General features: G+C 38.7%; 1 protein-coding gene across 1 annotated transcript in view; it reads right to left on the bottom strand.

The window, feature by feature from the left end:
* LRP2 (LDL receptor related protein 2) overlaps positions 1-13,900 on the bottom strand; it is a 186,506-nt gene that overhangs the window by 19,773 nt on the left and 152,833 nt on the right. The window contains exons 58-67 of the mRNA XM_055121247.1: positions 12,438-12,566; positions 11,226-11,345; positions 10,005-10,121; positions 9,213-9,329; positions 8,103-8,240; positions 6,939-7,061; positions 6,314-6,446; positions 4,411-4,535; positions 3,329-3,460; positions 879-1,019 (exon numbers count right to left, since the gene is read on the bottom strand). Of these exons, the coding sequence (XP_054977222.1) occupies positions 879-1,019; positions 3,329-3,460; positions 4,411-4,535; positions 6,314-6,446; positions 6,939-7,061; positions 8,103-8,240; positions 9,213-9,329; positions 10,005-10,121; positions 11,226-11,345; positions 12,438-12,566 (1,275 nt within the window). The remainder of the gene's footprint in view (positions 1-878; positions 1,020-3,328; positions 3,461-4,410; positions 4,536-6,313; positions 6,447-6,938; positions 7,062-8,102; positions 8,241-9,212; positions 9,330-10,004; positions 10,122-11,225; positions 11,346-12,437; positions 12,567-13,900) is intronic.

Here is a 13,900-nt window from a genome sequence, read left to right on the forward strand (position 1 = left end):
CAGCAAATTGACTAAATTTTTTGTGTCCCTCTTTCTCCTTTACATATTAGAATTAGATGTTGGATCACATGCTAGTTATGCAGAGATGATTAGGTTTAATTTATGGAAAAAATGTGAATATTTAGCTACAATTTTTGTAAGTGTTCCTTTTGAAAAGGATGAAACTCCACTGAAGAGGTTAGTGCGAAGAGGAGCAGTAGATTTCAGAGGAGATAATGTTTGAACTGAGTCTTTGAAATATGAGTACAAGTTTTCCAAGAATACAGTAATAAATAAGTAAAATGACATGAGCAAAAAATAGGAAATATTGAACAAAAAAGCATGTGAGATTTACTCAAATGTATAATATCAAGAGATGGGGAAAAGTTTGATGAAAAGTTTGAAAGATTGGGACCTACAGCTGGAAGTATCTGGAAGAGGACTTTCCTCTTCCACTCATGTAACAAAATATACTCTTTAAAAATTTAATCCTAGGTCGGGGGCTGGAGCGATAGCACAGCGGGTGGGGCGTATGCCTTGCATGCAGCCGACCCAGGCAGCGACCCAGGTTTCCCATCTTCCCATATGGTCCCCAGCGCACTTCCAGGAGTAACTCCTGTGCATCGCTGGGTGTGACCCAAAAAGCAAAAAAAAAAATTTAATTCTAGGGGTTGAAAGGAATGGGATATTGGGGACTCGGAGAAGGAAAGTGAATACACTGGTGACAGTTATGGTGTTTGAATTATGTAAACAGGAAACATTAGTAACAATATAAATCATAGTACCTCAATCAAAAAAAATTTAATAGTAAAAATTTAAGAATCCCATTAGATAAGACTAATTGTCCAATCACTTCAATTGGAATCTAAAGTTCATTAGAGGCTAAAGTTCATACTTACTCAAGTCAAGGCCCTCAGGATCCCAGTCATAATCAATAGCTTCAATACGTTCCTTGTCGTCAAGATAATCTGAAAACCTCTCAGATGAGAGGTTATATTTTCTAATTCGCACTTTCTCAGGCAGTAACAACAAGGGATTACCTATAAACAAAGTGATACTTTATTTGTATTCTATCCATTTCATAGATATTTCATAATCTTCACCCAAGTATCCATAACCACTCTCATTAGAAAACTTGAGTTTATATAGGACTCTGACAATCATCCAATCATTTAAGCTGACTATCCAACCAGGCTCAAAATCTGTTATTATGGACATTCTTTATTTCAGGTGGGAAGCTAACATTTCTATTAGAGATATTATTTGCTATTTGTTCCATGTCCTCAGTGGGCAGCAGTTTGGAGTAAGGCAAGACTGAGATCTCTAGAAAACATCCACTTTTCCAATCCTATTTTCTTTACTCACTTTGAATAAAACAGACTTGTTAAGCATTCAGTTGTAGAAGTACAATATGTATATTAGTTACTATAAGCTTAACAGGAAATCTTTAGTCTTCAATCTTTACTGTCACTGTCACTGTCATCCCATTGCTCATCAATTTGCTCGAGCGGGCACCAGTAACATCTCCATTGTGAGACTTTTTGTTACTGTTTTTAGCATATCGAATATGCCACAGATAGCTTGCCAGGCTCTGCCATGTGGGCAAGATACTCTCGGTAGCTTGCCGGGCTCTCCGAGGGGCAGAGGAATCAAACCTGGGTGGGCAGCGTGCAAGGCAAATGCCTTACCCACTGTGCTATCGCTCCAGTCCCGATCTTTACTGACAAATTAATAATCTCTTTATCAGGTAATCAGTTTTATGACCCAAGATACCATCTAGCTAAAGACAAAATTAACATTTTATTCACTTAAGAATATTTTTAAGGGGCCAGAGCAATAGTATAGCATGAAGGGTGCTTGCCTTGCACATGGCTGGCTCAGGTTCAATTCCCACCATTCCATATGGTCTCCTGAAGACTGCCAGGGTACGGAGTACCCTGAGTTCAAAGCCAGGAGTAACCTCTCAACACCACTATGTGTGGCAAAAAAAAGAGGTATTGTATAAAAGGAGCTATATATTTGGTGACATCTCAAAATGCTCTTAAATTTAAATTTCTCCAATTTTAAATTATGCTCATACTGTCAACTGAATTCAATTTAAAAATACTTTAAGAATACACTTAAGTGCCATTTAAAATGTTATTCCTCTATATTGACATTATGCTTTATATAAATGTTCTAATTTTCATTCATCACCTTAAAAGATTTAAAAATGGGGCCGGAGCGATAGCACAGCGGGTAGGGCATTTGCCTTGCACGCGGCCGACCCGGGTTCGATCCCCGGCATCCCATATGGTCCCCTGAGCACCGCTAGGAGTAATTCCTGAGTGCAAAACCAGGAGTAATCCCTGAGCATCGCTGGGTGTGACCCAAAAAGCAAAAAAAAAAAAAAAAAAGATTTAAACACTAAATCACGAAAACAGATGTTCAAAAGCGTTTGCCCTACTTTATATCAGTATTTAAAGTGTCTATGGTAAAATACTTTAGTATGCTAGTCAAATTTTTAATTCTGTTTCTTATTAAGTGCTTTAAATTTCTAATATAAATTTCTAATATAAACTTTTAATATAAAGTTGTAATATCATTAAAAACCTCTAATCTTTAACTGGGATAATTTAAATCATATTTTTGGCAATTTTGGAAATACTTTGGATTTATAATCTTTCTCTTGCCAGTTCTACCTACATTTATTACTACTTTTGAGGCCAATTATTATTCTGACATACAATTAAAATATATAACTTATGACTGAAGTTATGAATGAGCCAGACTCTCTGTGATCAGTAGCCCATCAACAATAAAAAAGGAATTGTCAAAGAGTTTTCTGATTTGACCCAGTTGAATGTGACTTTCTTGTGACCCATCTTGGATTAGAGGACCCCAATCATTGTTCTCACAGAGCAGGAGGTGGAGGGCTTTACTAATTTCTTTTGGCTGATAATTCTAGAGGCTGTCTTTTGTTACTGGGTTCTTTAAAGAGGGTAATATTGTCAGCACTTTTTAAAATTAAAACACCCATACTATTGTTTGGGTGGTAGTTTAAAATAAACCAAATAAATGACCAGAGTGTACATGGAGTTCCATGCACTGAGCTACTACTTGCTCTCATTTAATTACTTTTGTTTACATGAATTATATATCTCTTATACTCCTTGAAAACAATCTATATGTATATTTGGAGGTCTTGCAGCCAGTGTTTTCATTCAGCAGGGGAGGAGAGCAAGAAGGCTGGAGCAGTGTATAAAGCAATTGGTCAGTTAAACTGATTATTTGAATATAACATTGACTTCCTGGAATATAGTACTCATTAGCATTTACTTCCTTTTATCACAACATGAACGTATCGTACCCTCAGCTGCACACTGTTGTCCATCGTGCTCATCCACAGACCTGAAGCCCTCAGCACAAGAACACTGATAACTTCCTTTGGTGTTATGGCAGATCTGGGGGCAAACCCCAAAGTTCTCACATTCGTTGATGTCTGTAAGCAAAGTAAAATCAAATATGCAACATATGTCCCATCTGTTTCTCATAGACTCAGCTTTGGTTTATATCCATATTTACAAGCAATGAGGATCAAGAAGAATGCAGATGAAAAGAAGCAATAACAGCATTTGTAGAAACTCAGTACCTTACTAAGCTCCTAACACTATTTCTTATGTTTTTTTGTATTTTTCTCCCATCTAATCTTCCCAAGAGACTCTATGAGACGTATACTGTTATTAAACTCAAAGTACCCAAAGATGTTCAATGATGAATAGAGTTAAAATTGAAGTTTGACTGTACAAAAACAGAACAGATTTATTTCTTTCATGAAGCAATTATACTACTGATGTGTTAGTACTCTTGTGCTCACGTTCTTTAGGACAGTAATCAATAATTTATTGTTACAATTGAGCTCTTGGGTTTCAGCTCCCAAAAAAAATATCCAAGCATTTATATATGGAATTAAACAGGAGAAAATTTAATTATCTCAAAAAAAGCCAAAAAAAGAGTTAATTCAAATATTATCATACAGCAAAACTTACACCCATCACTGTTAATAAGCTACCTTCCAACTCCATACCTGAAAATTCATTTATGCATAGGTTTTAAAAGTATGTGATAAAAATATGCAGTTTGAAAATAAATTTTAAAATTCTATGTTTGCCAAAATGTTTTAGATCTGTCAGAACAATCCAATAAGCAGTCTTTCTAAATCTTATCATATCAATTTCATAGCCATTAATTAAAACAAGCTATCAGTTTTATCACTCAGGTAAGTAGTGGTTTAAAAACTGAGAAAAAAACTATTTGGTAGCATATTTATGAATTAAAGTTTAACCCCATTAAGAGAATTTAACAGTTGCTTATGTAAGGAAAAAAAAATTGAGAGAACCAAAATAAACTGTTCATGTATTCTCAACAGAAATTGGGAGAAATATACTTTACCATCACAGGAGTTTCTGTTCAAAGTGTTGGGTTTGAACCCAGGTCTACAGAAGCAGATAAATCCTCCTTCTAATTGGGTACAGTTGTGCTCACATAGATTTTCAGTACATGATCTTTCATGTCCTCTAGCTGAAAAACAAAATCCCAGCATTAGAAATGAAAGATATAGAACATCTCCACCATAAAAGAATAGCAAAATAGTGTATTAAAAGGAACACTTACTGTTCTCATATCAAAATTAATGTCTGTGCAGTGTATTTCCTGACTTATAGGTACTATAGTCAATCCTAAGCCTTTAAATTGGTACAAGCAATTGGAAGAAGCAAATCAAAGGTGGAAATACTGAAAGCCCCTGGAACCATTCGCAGGTCAGTCTCTGGCAATCAGAGCTTCAATCTACCATCCGGTTCTGCAAAACCTGTCACAAGGGTATTCCTGAAATATTCAGTCAACTCACTTTATTAGGTCATATACTTGAATCCCTATCAAGAAAGTATATGGAATAGATAGTAAATTAACTTGAAATGGCTGGTTATTCATCTCTGCCACAGAAAACACAATCTGCAACCCGGAGAGGAGAAAGTTGCCAGGAGTTACTATGGAAACCACCAAATAAATAAATAGATAATAAATGAAAGATGGATGTTAAAGATGTTGAATGCATGTTAATATAACTAAGGTGACTAAGTCTAAGTCTACTAGAGTTTAAAAAATACCTTCCATTTTCCCGATACACACAAAAAAAAACTGTGCCAGGAGAGGTCAGTTGTGTACCTCAAAATGTATATTTGCTGCTGTAGGGAAGGAAACCAGAGAGCAGCCTGGAGTCATTGAATTATTCAGATTCTGCTCAGGATACTGTATGACTTCAGGCAAGTTTCTTTAGATCTCTGTGCTTTGTGTTAGAGAGACATAAGAATAAGGCTAACTTGCGTCTAAATTTAAGGAATCTGACATAACTATCTCCTAAGAGTTACAAAGAGCAAAGAACATTTCCATCAGTGTGGAGCTAGAAACATCCTCCTTTGGCTACTCATCATCATTTTCCTACACAGAATCCTCCTTCTTTAAATCAAAAAGTAACAGTTCTATCCAAGATTTCTTATGACACTCCCATCTTTACTAACTATCCTAAGACACCCGGTATGTCCCCTAAGTGCCAAGGATGCAACATTTGACCTAAGATGAAAATAACATGCAGACAAATAAAATGTGTATCTTTAAGGTTTTGAGAGGCACCTAGCAAACTAGGAAAAGGGCAGTTGGGTTGCTCATAGCTAAAATCTGGACTCAGCATTCTTTTTGGTTGTTGCTTGTCTGGGGCCTCCCAAGTGGTGCTAAGGTCAGAGTTCCCCTCCCACCAATTAGAATTTTGTTGAGGCTCAGTGCAATTATGCTATTTTGTCTAATCCCTATGCTCTCTCTGTTCCCTGGCTTAACATGTTAGAAAGACAAGATTCTCTCATTTATTTTTTTTTCAAAGAATGAGAAAGCCACATCTGTAGTACAGTGAGCAGGGCATTTGCCTTGCACACAGCTGATCTAGATCTGATCCCTGGCATTCCATATGATTCCCTGAGCACAGCAAGGGTGAGTCCACAGCCAGAAGTAACCCCTGAGCATTGCAGGCATGGCTCAAAAAGGCAAACAAACAAAAAGAATGAGAGAGACACATACACAAACACAGAGACAGAATCTGTTACAAGGGTGGAATAATCCATTTAGTATTTAGCATACTGTCTGGTGAAAAAGTCCTCAAGAATGATAGGTAGCTATAGGCTTTGATGCAGTTCAATGTACAAAGTACATTCAAAAGGAATATTTTACTTATTATCTACTTAGTTGTATGATTTCATTAAGCAACCCTGATTTTCTACAGTCAAGTATACAAGTAAATATTTACTTACTACAACCCGTTTCATCAAAATTGTCACCACAGTCATTGATGTTATCACAAACCATGTGCTGGGAAATACAGCGCCCATCACTGCACTTAAATTCATCTTCATTACAAGGTCGAGGGGTGGGAGTAGTACCTATAAAAGAACAAATTAAATTGAAAACTTTCTTCTCTGAAAGGACATACTGATCTTAGGGCAGAGCTCTCTGTACTTAGGGGTCATTCCTGACAGTGCTCAGGCTTGATGCAGTTCAAACTACCATAAGTGGATATTGTATATGGATCAAATTTGGGTTGGCTACACACAAGTCAGCACCAGAATCCATTGTACTACCTCTTGGCCTTCTAGTCCTTGTTTTCTTAAAGGAATAGTGGAAAGGAAAGTTTATTGAATGTTTAAACACATACTAAAAAAATACCAGACTGTCTAAGATCTCATTTCAGTGAAATGAGATAGGAATAAGCAAAGTCTTGCAAGTGTTTATAAGGTCTTGGCTGTGTGTCAGCAAAGAATAGCAATCTCAGGTGCTGCTCAAGCTTCTAGAAAGCCAAGTGAAATGCCCAGGGGGACCATTTCCCAAACTGTGGATGACTGGGGAACCTCTGTTTCCCTCCTACTTTTACTTACATAGCTTCTCTATCTCATCACTTCCATCTCCACAGTCATCAATGCCGTTACACACCTCACGCTCATAAATACAACGGTTGTTGTCACACTGGAAACGTTCTGAAGAGTCACATTCAATAGATACTGTAATGAAAGGTAGTAAAACAAAAAGAGAGGTCAACCACCAAAGTCAGTATCTAAATGCTGGCTGGTATGATGGTTTCATCCCCTCATTTAATCAACAGAAATTTGAGCCTCTTGTACATGGCAAGACACTGTGCTGAGTACCAGATAACATAGGAAACTTGAAAAGCAGAGTTTGTGTCCTCTTAGTCTCTTGTCCTCATGGAAAACGTCTTCAAATTACCCACTCAGGCATTTTTAAATCATTAATTCTCAACCATGTAATGGCTGGGAAATGAAAATGAACAAATACTTCACAATTTCACTCATTTGTAGTATACTGTAGCACTGTCGTCCCGTTGTTCATCTATTTGCTCGAGCGGGCACCAGTAACGTCTACATGTGACACTTGTTGCTACTGTTTTTTGCATATCAGATACTCCATGGTTAGCTTGCCAGGCTCTGCCAGGCAGACAAGATACTCTCGGTAGTTTGCTGGGCTCTCCGAGAAGAACGGAGGAATCAAACCCAGGCCATGTACAAGGCAAATACCCTACCTGCTGTGCTATCACTTCAGTCCTTTGAAGTATACAGAGGAAGAAAAGGAGGGAAGGCTAAAAAAATGGTTTGAATTTTTTTCTTTTTTTCTTTCTGTTATTTTTTGTTTTATTTCTGGATCATACCTGGCTGTGCTTAGGGCTTATTCCTGGCTCTGCACTTAGCGACTGGGGCTTGGGGACAACATGGGGTATCAGGAATCAAACCTGGGTTGGCTGCAAGCAATGCAAGCCCCTTACCTACTATACTGTCTCTGGCTAATAAAGCTATATATAAGATATCTAAAATCATGAATAATTACTGGACTTTCTGGCATTTTAAAAAGAATTTATCAGGAAACTCAAACAAAATCATAGAACTGCAGATCCTGTGGCATTAGCCACATGATGAATTCATGATGAATTTGTCCTCTGGAAATGAAGTCTCCATGTAAGAAACACTGAAATTCTCCCCTCCACCCCCAGCCCAAATATAACCACTCCCATCCACTCATTTCTCTCTTACAGCACAGATGAAGCTCTTCATCAGAACTATCGCCACAGTCATCATCACCATCACAAACCCAAGCTGGATGGATGCAAAGGTGGTTTTTGCATTGAAACTGGTTATGTGCACAGTAGGCGCCATTGGGGAAGCGAGTAGCTGTGGTAGGAAAAAAGAGAAAAAGACACATTCAAGTTATTAGAAAAGAATGGTTCACTTTGGAAGGCTTCCATCATTTCTTGCAACCGTGACTCTGTCCCACATACATCTAAAGGTACTGTGACCTTAAACTGTCTAGAATTTGAAATGTTTATTTCTTTCTCTTTGTTTTTCAGCTGCATCCAGCAGTGCTCAGGGATTATTCCTGGTTTTGTACTTGGAATCAATCCTGGCAGACTAAGGGGACCATTTGGGGTGTTAATGATCAGCTGCACACAAGGCAAACACCACTTGTTATACTATCAGGCCTCTGAAATATTTCCTAAAGACAATACCCATCAAGGATAATCAGCAATAGTTACAGACTAAAGTCTGAATGATCATATAGACTTAAATTTTTTTATAACTTTTTATGGTTCAGCATTTCAGAATTTTACCACTATTAATTTATTATGTTCTCATGATGATACCAAGTTCAACATATTCATTGATTCATTACTCAAATATTCTTCTTTGCCAGCAATTGTTCATATTCAATTACTGACTTGAATAGTCACTGGTAATTTTATTAGCATTGATGTTTCATACATCCTTTATTTAAAATATTTTTGATGGGGCCGGTGCGATAGCACGGTGGGTAGGGCGTTTGCCTTGCATGCGGCCAACCCGGGTTCGATCCCCGGCATCCCATATGGTCCCCCAAGCACCGCCAGGAGCAATTCCTGAGTGCAAAGCCAGGAGTAACCCCTGAGCATCGCTGGGTGTGACCCAAAAAGCAAAAAAAATATATATATATTTGATAAAATGTATGAATGACTTAAAAATACATGGATAGGGTGGTTCCAGAAATCAGGTGATAATTATCAATGAACAGAGAAATGAAAATATCTAATGGGAGAGGTGGGGTCCATACTGCCATATCTGAATATGTCCGATAAATATTCTATCCTAGATGTGTAGAAACAAACTTACGACAACCGCTTTCATCAGTGGCATCGGGACAGTCAGCAGTACCGTCACATTTCAACTGACTAGGCACACAGTGTCCACTCTCACACTGAAAGTACCCAGGAAGGCAGGTCCTCATGTCTGAAGAGAAAAAAAAACAAGAAGGGTCTATACACACAGATACAAGTACATTCCTAACCCAACCCATGACTGGTTCGAAGCAAACACACCCTCAGGTGTAGATTTTGAGGGTTAATAAACCCTCAAAACCTACACCTACTCCATTCAAAATACAGAAGTAAAAGTTCTATCTCTCCTCTATGAAACAATCTTCATCTTTTAAGCTTTTTAGTATTGTGAATTCCTCAACTTTTATATGTGCTTAGTTTCCCCTTATCCAACCAGAAAAGTAGTAAAATGATTCAGGGAATTATCATTCCTTTTAAAATGCTCTGAACTCTATACCAGGAACTGCACTTACATAGGCCTTAACGTGACTATCTGAGAAACACTAGGAAAGCCAATGTTTTTATCTATTTACATGGCCATTCAGATTTAAATGAGCTCCTAGGAAGTGTTTAAATAAAAATAACCTTTCTCTTAAAAAAAATTGTTTTTCCCCTTATTAGTGATCTAGACTACTGTTAATTTAAGAACAAAGCATAGAAAATACAGAATAGAAGATACTGTGTTACACCAAAGCTTACATAGTCCATAAGTGAGAAGATTCATTTCCTCATGTAAAGTCCCTGTTCCAATCACACTGACCCTGGAAAGCGACTCTACGAAAGCCTCTCAGAGAAGACTGATAGTTACCACAGTCGCGCTCATCCGAGTTGTCCCCACAGTCGTTGGCGTGGTCACACACCCATCGAGAGGGAATACATCTCTGGTCGCTGCATCGAAACTCACTCTCTGTGCACTCTCGTGGGACTGAAAAGGAAAGTTGTGTGGCCATGAAAGAGTGCAAGGTGTCACTCTCATGGCCACTTGGTAGCTGGCCATGACCCTCATAAGTCTGAACTCTCAGAGGTTGACTTAGGTAGACTGTCCTTCCCCCAAATACATCTCCCCCCTCTATAAAAGACCTTTAAGGGGTCAGTAAGATGGTGTAGGGGGTAAGCATAACTTATTGCATGCTGCCCACCACAATTCTTCCCACCTCAGAACCACACAGTGCCTGAGTTTCACTAGTGTGGCCCCATAGGACCCCAAGAACCATCAGAGTGGTCTTGCATCTTAGGTCCTAGATATTGAACCTGTGACCAATTAGCATAAAATAAAAATCTTAGCCTCTTAAGCTCTGCTGGGGAGGCCCTGCACTTGCATATCACAACTCCCCCTCCCCTCATTTGCCTCCCATTTACCCCAAGCACTACAAGAGAAACTACACACATACACACACCACATGCACTGTGTTTTTCAATACAGCTGTTACTGATAGTTTCATATATATATATATGTATGTAAATATATATGTATACATATACATTACCATCTATCAGAACCATCTCCTCCTCCCAGTTGAATGCAACCCTCCACCATAGACATTGCCCCCTCCCTGTCCTATCCCCAGAAAGTGGCACATTTCTTACTGAATTAGTTCTGATGTTCCTTGTTTCCATTGTCTTTGGGTATCTATTAATCAATTTTAAATGAGATCATTCTGTGTAGGTCTCCCACCTTCTGACTAACTTCACTTCACAATAACATGTTTTTGTGAGGGTGTGGGAAAATAGACAAAAGAAGTGCTTTAATACTTATCTCTTTAGCCCAAAAAACAAAAATAAAAGGAGAAATGTACCATTCTGAGTCTGTGGAAAGTCATATATAGTTATCCTCAACTTGTGGATGTATGTGTGAAGTGCTATGGATCAAACAGTGAGTAGGCAGATGCCTCTCTGACCTTGTTTTCCTACTCTATAATGAATAAGTAACTCTATAATAGAATAAATGGCATAGACAGTCGCTCTGTGGACAAGAACAGGCATCACAGCTCAGTGGCACGTAAACCTGACAGGGCCCTGAAAAACTCACCACAGTTTTCCTCATCCGAGTGATCACCACAGTCATCATGCCCGTCACATTTCCAGCGAAGAGGAATGCAGCGGTGATTGCTGCAGCGGAACTCCCCTGTGGGTCTACACGTCCTCGCCTCTGCCAAAAGCAGAAAAAAATCAAGGATGTCAGAAACCAGCGGTCAAGAAATGCTAAAATAGTATTCCTTGTGGAACAGTCTGAGGATTAAAACTACCATACTCTCAAAGCTCCCAGAGAAGACCCAATTTTCACTCAGTTTTCCTTTTTTGGCCAATCTGAACCTACCTTTTTACTTGAAACAAGATTCATTTTCTTTATTAAAACTGTTCAAAAAAGGAGTGTTGGGGATATTTTCTCACATATGTGAGGACCAGAGACCAATCTCAAAACTGGAATTTAAAAAAAAAGTGGGGGGAGAGCTGGAGAGATAGCACAACAGGCTGAGCACATGCTTTGCATGAGAGAGGTCGGATTCAATCTCTGGCGCTGCATGGTCTCTTGAGCACAGAGCCAGGAGTAGCACCCAAGAACCACTGAGTGTGACCCCATAAAACAAACATTGGAATCTGACTTGTAATTTATAACAAAAGTCTGGCTAACTAGAAGGCTAATTACAATCAGCAGCAAATAAAACATTTCTGCCACAATATTTTTTAAGTTGGTTATATTTAGTGCTATTATTAAGATAACACACTCTCTTCCAACCAAATCTAATACACATGCATAGACATTTGGAATTCATATTTTCCCTCTATGCCTAATTTTGACAGATTCCATTCATTTTGATGGACTTTTCGCTCATAAATTCTTTCCAAGTTGCCAAAGTGATTAAAGCTATTCAATAGATGATATGGAAAGTCAGAGAGATACTCAGAATATAAAAAAAAATTCTAACATTCTGATTTTAAAATATTCTTTATGGGTACAGGTGCTTTTTTTTCTTAAACCCCTTATCACCAGCCTTAGTCTATCTACAAAATTAGAACAACAATCTGAATTTGACAAATGTAATGATTCTATCTTTAGGAGAAAGTATCCAAGTTCCCATTATCTTCCTAATGTACTTAACAATTATTGCTGTAATTAATCCCTGTGGGATGGAACTTCACTTAAAGTGATCACATTTTTATTACTTCCAACAACCCTGTAAAACGCTGCGGAAGAAGCCACAGCCAGGCCTTCATCCCATCCCCCTGCAGCCCCTCCTACCACAGCCTTCTTCATCACTGTTATCCCTGCAGTTATTGATGCCATTGCACACAGTCCACTGTGGGACGCAGCGGTAGTTTGTCCTACAGGAGAATTCTGTATGGTTGTCACAGCGATATGCAGGGCCCACTGAAAAGAGAGGACATAGCAAAATCAGAACCCATGTCTCCCTTCTGCCCAGAAATAGCACCAGAAGATCTCGTCATTCACTTTAGGACACAGTGCTGACATACGATTGCCAAATCACTAACTAAATCGTGCTTAGGTTAGAAGTGAGATGTAGATCAATAATCAAGAAGCCTGAGTCCTGTGTTTTCTTTCTATCTCTGAGATAGGAGTATTAGAGTATAATCTTGAGGTGGAAAGTGGGAAAAAAGAGGGTTACAGCAGCCCAGTGGACTTGGAAAGCTGCTGGGTTAAAGGTTCAGTTCTGCCACAAAATGCATTTATGTTCAGTTGCATCATCCATAACATTGGCAACATCTATCTTTCCCTACCTTATAACCTTACTCTGAGGCTCCAGTGAAGATGTACTTGCTGCACTTGTTATCATGTTTTGAAAAGTTACATTCAGTGGACCAAGAGGAATCAGGCACAAGGGCAGAAGTGATAGTACAGAGGGTAGGGTGTTTGCCTTGCAAGCAGCTGACCTGCGTTCAATGCCCAGAATCCCATATGGTCACCCAAGCACTGTCAGGTGTAATTCCTGAGTGCAGATCCAGGAGGACCCCTGAGCACTGCTGAGTGTGACCCCTCCCCCCCCCAAAAAAAAGACAAATCAGGCACTTTAGAAACATTCAACCTGTAAGCCAGCCTGTAAACTAGGAGTGCCAGGATTAGAAGAGTGTTAGAACATTGTATGGCCAAAAACCAATCATGAACAACTTTGTGATTGTATGTCTCATAGTGATTCAATTAAAAAAAAAAGACTAGTAAGCTTTGGTGGGATACAGAGTTCCAGATCCTCTTGTCTTGTTTTAACAAGCATTGCCATTCTAATTGAATGATATGTGTGTTTCATAAATACTCATCATTTAGCACTTGTTCATTTTTTCAAAGTGAATTTCCAATGGAATTCCAGTCTTACTTGGAATTAGGTATGACACCTCCAGATGAAAACAGAACTTTGAAAATATACTGTCACTTCAAGTCTCTTTCCCACTATGATAGATGATCACAAGTCAAAAAAAATTTTTTAAGCGCACATTTGAAAAAAATAGCCTGGCAAGCTACCCATGGCGTGTTCAATATGCCAAAAACAGTAACAACAAGTCTCATAATGGAGAAGTTACTGGTGCCCACTTGAGCAAATTGATGAGCAATGGGATGACAGTGATACAGTGATAGAGGTATAAATAAATAGAAGCTAAGACTCAGAGGAGAGGGTCCTCAGGGACTGAAGCTGTCAGCCTTCTCTTCATCTACATGGAGGTTTCTCCTGGATTCCTGCCCCTGGACCTGCG

Source organism: Sorex araneus, chromosome X (genome assembly GCF_027595985.1).
Source record: "Sorex araneus isolate mSorAra2 chromosome X, mSorAra2.pri, whole genome shotgun sequence".
Lineage (NCBI taxonomy): Eukaryota > Metazoa > Chordata > Mammalia > Eulipotyphla > Soricidae > Sorex > Sorex araneus.